The sequence below is a fragment of the Colobus angolensis genome, unplaced genomic scaffold (assembly GCF_000951035.1).
Source record: "Colobus angolensis palliatus isolate OR3802 unplaced genomic scaffold, Cang.pa_1.0 Scaffold24, whole genome shotgun sequence".
Lineage (NCBI taxonomy): Eukaryota > Metazoa > Chordata > Mammalia > Primates > Cercopithecidae > Colobus > Colobus angolensis.
In genome coordinates this window covers 11,356,306-11,364,044 of record NW_012115599.1, presented here as the reverse complement: position 1 = coordinate 11,364,044, position 7,739 = coordinate 11,356,306, and the positions used below count along the sequence as shown (strand labels likewise).

The following is a 7,739-nucleotide window of genomic DNA, read 5'->3' as shown; positions in this document are numbered from 1 at the left end:
TCACGCCATTCTCCTGCCTCAGCCTCCCGAGTAGCTGGGACTATAGGCACTCGCCACTACACTCGGCTAATTTTTTGTGTTCTTTAGTAGAGACAGGGTTTCACTGTGTTAGCCAGGATGGTCTCGATCTCCTGACCTTGTAATCTGCCCGCCTCAGCCTCCCAAAGTGCTGGGATTACAGGCGTGAGCCACCATGCCCGGCCTACTCTACATTCTTATCTTTCTTACAATCCCCTCATGTCTTATCTTCCTGACCTTACTTCCCAGGCTAAGCCTCTTATCCTAAGAGCCCCACATTTATTTCTACCTTGGTGTCTGTCCAAGCCTGTCCATGGAGTGGGAATCCTCTTTTTTTTTTCCTATCCAACATCAATCCAAAATTCTCTCATAAATTTCCCAGCATAGTCCGTTGCTACTATAAAGTTTTTCTGGCTTTTGAGCTTATGCCAGTCTCCCCTTACTTGAAGTCTTAAGAGCTGTTAGAATCTAGCCGGGTGCGGTGGCTCACACCTGTAATCCCAGCACTTTGGGAGGCCAAGGTGGGTGGATCACCTGAGGTCTGGAGTTCAAGACCAGCCTGACCAATATGGTGAAACCCCATCTCTACTAAAAATACAAAATTAGCCAGGCATGGTGGCACATACCTGTAATCCCAGCTACTCAAGACTGTTAGAATCTAAACATACAATTTAAAAGACAGCTATATGCTATATTGCATATATATTTTGTCAATTTTAAGATATACCACTATTATGGAAGAAAATAAACAAGCCAGGTGTGGTGGCTCACCTCTGTAATCCCAGCACTTTGGGAGGCTGAGGCGGGTGGATCGTCTGAGGTCAGGAGTTGGAGACTAGCCTGGCCAACATGGTGAAACCCCGTCTCAGTAGCTCGGTAAAACCTATGCTCCATTAGAATGTGTGGGAACAAGAGTGGATGCTCAGTGGATGCAAGCACCTGCGTGGCAGGTGGAGGCGTTTGTGTGTGTGTGTGTGTGTTGTGGGGGAGGATATAAATCTTTGTGTATAGAGAGAGCTGCCCCTCCGGAACTTGTGCTATAGACTAGGTGATTGCCGAAATACCCAAAAGCTAGAAATCAGCAATCCTGCTCTGGGGGAAGGGACTATTTATACCAAGTCCAGGTTGGAAATAATGAACACTCTGTAATTCTCATCAGTGAAAATAACCTTCAAATGCTGTAAAATTCCCTTCTGAAATAGCAGCCTGTGCTCATCCTCCCCGCTCCTTTCCCCCATCTCCCATCATCATTTTCTTGGCCACAGGAAGACATCAGGAGACCCTGGCAGACCCTTGAGAAGTACAGCAACCTTGACCCTGCCCTAGTTGGAATCAGAAAACAATCTTTAAGTCACTTATTTTCAGAAATCTAAAGCTAGGCAGCTGAAAGCCAGGGAAATAGATACAGCTATTTCAGTCTCAACAGGCAAACTGTATTCTGGTCACTGGTCATCCAGTAGAAGTCAGAACACTTCCCACCTACTTTCATGTGAAAACCTGAACCTCAAGGGGGATCTTTGTGCCTTTCTTTTTTTCCAGTCAAGCCGCCAAGGTGAGAGGAACCTTGTATCTTAATTTCTGAATTCTCCATGGTCCATCTAAAAGTCAAAATCCCTTAGTGGTTTTGACTTTTTTTTTTTTCTTTAAGAAATGACTAGCGTACTTCTTTATAAAGTATGGAGAAAAATACAGGAAAGAAAAGGCATTTCTAACCCTGGGCAGTGGCTGCAGATCATCACAGTTGCAGAAGCACCTGCAAATCTTTTCTCCCTGTAGGCTGGTGTCACTTGAATTAAACAAGCTGAAAATTTCTTCTTCTTTAAGAGGCACCCTTACCATATCAACCTGAAAGACATGAGAGGTTTCATCCAGAGGGAGAATGGTGGAACGGAAGGTGAAAGAGTGGGAGAGGGATGCCAGTGCGGGGGGCAGATGGGCAGGTCAAGAAAGAAAGGCAGGCAGGAGGGCAGTTACCTCTTTTAACAGCTTATGCTTTAGGTAGTAAACATTTACAAATGTAATTGAGCTGCAGCACTGGAAGATTTTCACCCCAGGAATGGTGATGATCTGCAAGACAAAATGTGAAGTTGAGGGAAATTTCTCAGTTCTTTTATGGAGCAAGAATAATATATCCTTAGAAGCTCCTAGAGTCTGTATTCTTCTTTTTTATTTTTTATTTTGTTTTTTTTGAGACAGAGTCTCACTCTGTCGCCCAGGCTGGAGTGCAATGGCGTGATCTTGGCTCACTGCAACTTCCACCTCTCGGGTTCGAGCAATTCTCCTGCCTCAGCCTCCTGAGTAGCTGGGATTACAGGCACCTGCCGTCATGCCCTGCTAATTTTTCATTTTTAGTAGAGACGGGGTTTCACCATGTTAGCCACACTGGTCTCAAACGCCTGGCCTCCCAAAGTGCTGGAATTACAGGTATGAGCCAACGCACCCGGCCTGTATTCTTCTTTATTAGAGACAAAACCTAGAAAATTATTTCCTCTCATTTTCACCCTCTGCTTTTCCTGCTGTCTTCTTTCACCCTCCATTTCCTTACTCCTCTCTTTTTCTTGGCCGAACTCTCCTTAAAGTACATTTACAAATAATCTTTAACTGGCTGCAATACTATAAGAATTTAGCTACTTAAGAACCCGTCTTGGCCAGGCGTGGTGAGTCATGCCTGTAATCCTAGCACTCTGGAAGGCTGAGGCAAGCAGATTGCCTGAGCTCAGGAGTCCAAGACCAGCTTGGGCAACATAGTGAAACCCCATCTCTACTAAAATACAAAAAATTAGTGGGGTATGATGGGGCATGCCTGTAATCCCAGCTACTGGGGATGCTGAGGCAGGAGAATTTCTTGAACCTGGGAGGTGGAAGTTGCAGTGAACCGAGATCGAGCCACTGCACTGTCCAGCTTGGGTGACAGAGCAAGACTCTGTCTCCAAAAAAAAACAAAACCAAAGGGACCCATCTCTACCAGTGTACATCACATCCCCCTCCTTTGTAAATGTGTATCTGCAGTGCAGGAAACAATGGCAAGGGATTTTGTAGAAAAACTGAGCATGAGATGGGGCCCACCCTATCCCTTGGGCAGAGAAATGGGACCGATTTGGATTCTTACCTCCCGATAATCATTGACGCTTCTATAAATGTTGGTGTTAGGTATTTGACCCAGGAGAAGAATCTTAGCTCTGAAAGGAAATGCACTTGCCTTTAGGTCAGAGTTGCCTTACCTTGCCTTGTTAACCTCCTATTACCTGAGGCAAAGTACCTGTGTGAACGAACAGTGGTGATGAAGAAAGCAGAAACTACTGAGATAATTAGTCCAATGTCCAGTCCCAGGAAAATTGAAGATGAGAATGTCATCATCCAAAGAACCTTATGGAAAAAGGAATGAGGGAAAAAGGAAGATCATGGAAACAAGTACAACTGAGAAAATGATCAGTCCTGTTTCTCAACTCACCTTCACCCTCTCCCTTACTACACCTGGGCTTTAGAGAAATATTCCACAGCCACATGAACTGGGACCCTCAAGGATGCCTAGCAATTCTTTTATGCATCCCTGGTCGCCTCTGTCTTCAAATCTCTCTCAAAATTTCAATTTCCTCATGTGCAAAATAGTAATAATGTCTACCTTATAGGCTTTGTTGAGATTAGGAATACCATTTGCAAAACCAACTAGCATACTCACCAAATGGTAGTTGTTATTTTAAGACCTATAAGGGTTGTTGCAAATCTTTACCATCCTTTTCAAGTCCCTACCCCAGCACCTTCTCCATTACTTCATCTACACAGAAGAAAAATAGGCTGAAATTCCCTTAAATATCTACTTTCCTCACCACCTGCCACTTGTCAGTATCTGTACTCAACGTTTCCTTATTCTCTTCCATCCTGTTTGAAGTGTTATGCCTCTTCTGGAATAGCAACTCTATCTGTGCAGTGTACACATCCCCTGTTAGCTCCTCGGGGATCTGGCTCCAAAAGTTACCCCCTTTTATATTTCTCTGTTCTCCTGGGTCCTCCTCTCATCACATTCTATCCTCCACCTTTTATTTCTTGCTGTTTCCGCTTTCTGACCTCTGGTTTTGTGCTCCAGAGAGAAGCAGTGTGCTCCAGCAGTTATTCTGCCTGACAAGATACCTCCTTCTCTTATTGGGATTGGAGACTCATATCCTAAAATGTATTTACTGGATTAAAAGTCATTCAAGGCTGGGCGTGGTGGCTCACGCCTGTAATCCCAGAACTTTGGGAGGCCGAGGCGGGCAGATCACAAGGTCCGGAGTTTGAGACCAGCCTGGTCAATATGGTGAAACCCTGTCTCTACTAAAAATACAAAAATTAACCAGGCGTGGTGGCAGGCGCCTGTAGTCCCAGCTACTCAGGAGGCTGAGGCAGGAGAATGGCGCGAACCCGGGAGGTGGAGCTTGCAGTGAGCTGAGATTGCACCACTGCACTCCAGCCTGGGCGACAGAGCGAGACTCCGTCTCAAAACAAAACAACACAAAAAAAGTCATTCAAATATGCAATGAATGACAAATCCTTTTCGCTAGATTTGGGTGTAACTGTAGCCACTTAATCCCTTTCATTTAATTTTGCATAGTTGGAATGAGGTCTTCGTGTTTTCTTGCACCAACAACCCTGACTCTCCTTTGTAAAGCAAAACTGGAGTACTAGGCATCAAAGAGCTGTTTGTGTTCTTTAGGTCCATGGCAGATCTCTTTTGTTTGTTCTTTCTCCCTCTCTCCAACCTCCCTTCTGCCCTCCCCTTCCTCAACCAGGGCGTCTACACTCACACAGTCATATTGGTCCTGCCTCCACAGACTGGGTAGGTTAGAAATGGTTTCAAGGTAGGGAACAACGTTGCTCAGAATGATACCAGCCAGCACAGCCTGAGGGGAAAAGATAAATCCTGGTTCATATTCCCTTTGGGGTGTAAAACTCATAAATCCCCACCACGGAATCACAAAAAGTTAGCCTTGCCACTTTGAGATATTTTGCATTGATGTTTTATATGAATACCATGTCTATGTTCCAACTCATTGTCCAATCAAATAAATTTTCTCTTCGTTTCTCTTTTCTTTTCCTTTTTGAGACAGGGTCTTGCTCTTGCCCAGGCTGGAGTACAGTGGCGTGCCATCATAGCTCACTGCAGCCTCAAACTCCTGGGCTCAAGACGTCCTCCCCACTCAACCTCCCAAGTAGCTGGGACTACAGGTGCATGCCATCACTCACGGGTAATTTTGTCTCTACATTTTTCTTTGCGCTCCTCCTTAATTTGCCAAAAACACAAGGCAAGTTCAGGCCAAGGTCAAGGCATGACTGATTCAGCCAGGAAAGCTGACAATGGCCCCTTGTAGATTCAGATAGTTCATTACTCTCATAGACAGTGAGAGAAAGAGTAACTTGAGGAAAGCGAAAATCACCTCCTTAGCATTGAACAGGCCCCACAGACAAAAACTTCTTATCTGAGCAATACAGAAGGGAGCAAAGACCACCTAATGACCATCCAACAGGCCATCCGGAGGCAAAACTCCTTATCTAGGAATTTAGAAGTAATCAAACTTCCCTAATATCTAAAATTGGCATGTGATTCCAGGCCTCTTTCAACTTTTGTAAGTAAAAAAAATTTCTATACATCTCTGGAATACTGTGCTGAAACTCGTTTTACAACCCTAAGCTCCCGCCTTAAGGTCCACAAATGCTCCTAAGGAAAACTTCCACCACAGCGCACTCAGTCCTCTTGCTGAGGCGCCTCACTGCATCCTTTTGCAGTGTTCTTCCCTTCTAATAAACTTCTAATAAACTTTCCTTTTTCAAACCTATACTATTGTCAGTAAATTCTTTTTCCCAACCCACAAGTCAACCACTCGCAGGTGCCAGGGCTCTGACATCTCACCAGGTATAGCTAAAGGTTATAGTCATCTATCCCCTTCTGTTTCTGGGTTACTTTTGGTGTGTGGAACAAGACCCATGGGAGCTGGTGCCTTTGGCTACTTGGCCTTGCCTTGTCTGGTTTGCTTGACATATCTGTTATCTACATTATCTAGAAACCATTCTCAGATGGGATGATAAATTAAGAGAACTTACACTCACAGAAACTCTAAAACAATTCCAACTGGGCTTTTCTTCATGTTGAATCATAATATACTGTAATGATTTCACTAATGAAATACCATTTTGTTTATCAAATTAAATGAGCAAATTTAAAATACTGATAGCCAAGTGTGGTGGCTCATGCCTGTAATCCTAGCACTTTGTGAGGCTGAGGCAGGAGGATCACTTGAGCCCAGGAGTTTGAGACCAGCCTGGGTGACATAGTGAGATGCCATCTCTACAAAAAAAAAAAAAAAATTAAATTAACCAGGTGTGGTGGCATGCGACTATAGTCCCAGCTACTCGGGAGACTGAGGTGGGAGGATCACTTAAGCCTGGGAGATGGAGGTTGCAGTGAGCTGTGATTGTGCCGCTGCACTCCAGCCCAGTGAAGGAGCAAGACCCTGTCTCAAAAAAATAAAATAAAAGCACTGATAATACCATTTATACATGGTTTTTGAGTATAATAGGGCAGTGCCCTTTGGGAAAATCACTTGATAATATATCCAGAAATGCTGATATGTTTTCACACAAAATCTTTGTTTTACTTTTAGAAATTTATCCTAAATCTTGGCCAGACACAGTGGCTCATGTCTGTAATCCCAGCACTTTGGGAGTCTGAGGCAGGCAGATGTCTTGAAGCCAGGAGTTTCAGACCAATTTAGCCAATGTGGCAAAAACCTGTCTCCACTACAAATACAAAAATTAGCTGGGCATGGTGGTACATGCCTGTAATCTCAGCTACTCAGGAGGCTGAGGCATGAGAATCACTTGAACCTGGGAGGTGGAGGTTGCAGTGAGCCAAGATCACACCACTGTACTCCAGCCTGGGTGACAGAGACTCTGTCTCAAAAAAAAAAATCTTAAATCTAGAAAACTGTAGATGTGCCAGGTATGGTGGCTCATGCCTGTAATCCCAGCACTTTGGGAAGCCAAGGTGGGTGGATAATTTGAGGTCAGGAGTTCGAGACCAGCCTGGCCAACACAGTGAAACCTCGTCTCTACTAAAAATACAAAAATTAGCTGGGCAGTAGTGGCATGCGCCTGTAATCCCAGCTACTGGGGAGGCCGAGGTAGGAGAATTCCTTGAGCCTGGGAGGCAGAGGTTGCGGTGAGCTGAGATTGGGCCACTGCTCTACAGTCTGGGCAAGAGAATGAGACCCTGTCTCAAAAAAAAAAAGTAGACATACAAAATTACTCATTGTTATTTATAACAAAAATGTAGACAACCTAATTTTCCAATAATGTTAAATGTTATAGAATGAAGTATCATGCTATCTATTAAATAAAAACAAATATAAAATTGTACAGTTAGGTTACAGCTATGCAAAGTGATATCCATTTATAGAAAATAATATTGGTTGGATAGATGCCAAAATGTTAATGGTTGTTTTATTTGTGATTGTGAATGACATTTTAATCTATTTTGCATTTTCTAAAGTTTTGAAAATGAGCATGTTTACTTTTATAATGGAAAGAAAGTTTCCTAAATATGAGAAAATGAAGATTTATGCACATAAGGATATAAAAATCGTCAGGGCTTCAAAGTAGAATTTAACCTACTTTTAAGAAACATTTTTGCTCACACCTGGCTGGGCGCGGTGGCTCACGCCTGTAATCCCAGCACTTTGGGAGGCCGA

The 7,739-nt window shown here is 43.8% G+C and overlaps 1 protein-coding gene across 3 annotated transcripts in view; it reads right to left on the bottom strand.

Annotated features, from left to right (window-relative positions):
• The window catches only part of SLC26A8 (solute carrier family 26 (anion exchanger), member 8), an 87,666-nt gene that overhangs the window by 19,463 nt on the left and 60,464 nt on the right, over window positions 1-7,739 (bottom strand). For all 3 annotated transcript variants that reach the window (XM_011945363.1, XM_011945364.1, XM_011945365.1), the window contains 5 exons: window positions 4,800-4,895; window positions 3,278-3,384; window positions 3,128-3,197; window positions 1,993-2,085; window positions 1,732-1,863 (listed from right to left, as the gene is read on the bottom strand). In XM_011945363.1, coding sequence (XP_011800753.1) covers window positions 1,732-1,863; window positions 1,993-2,085; window positions 3,128-3,197; window positions 3,278-3,384; window positions 4,800-4,895 — 498 coding nt within the window. The remainder of the gene's footprint in view (window positions 1-1,731; window positions 1,864-1,992; window positions 2,086-3,127; window positions 3,198-3,277; window positions 3,385-4,799; window positions 4,896-7,739) is intronic.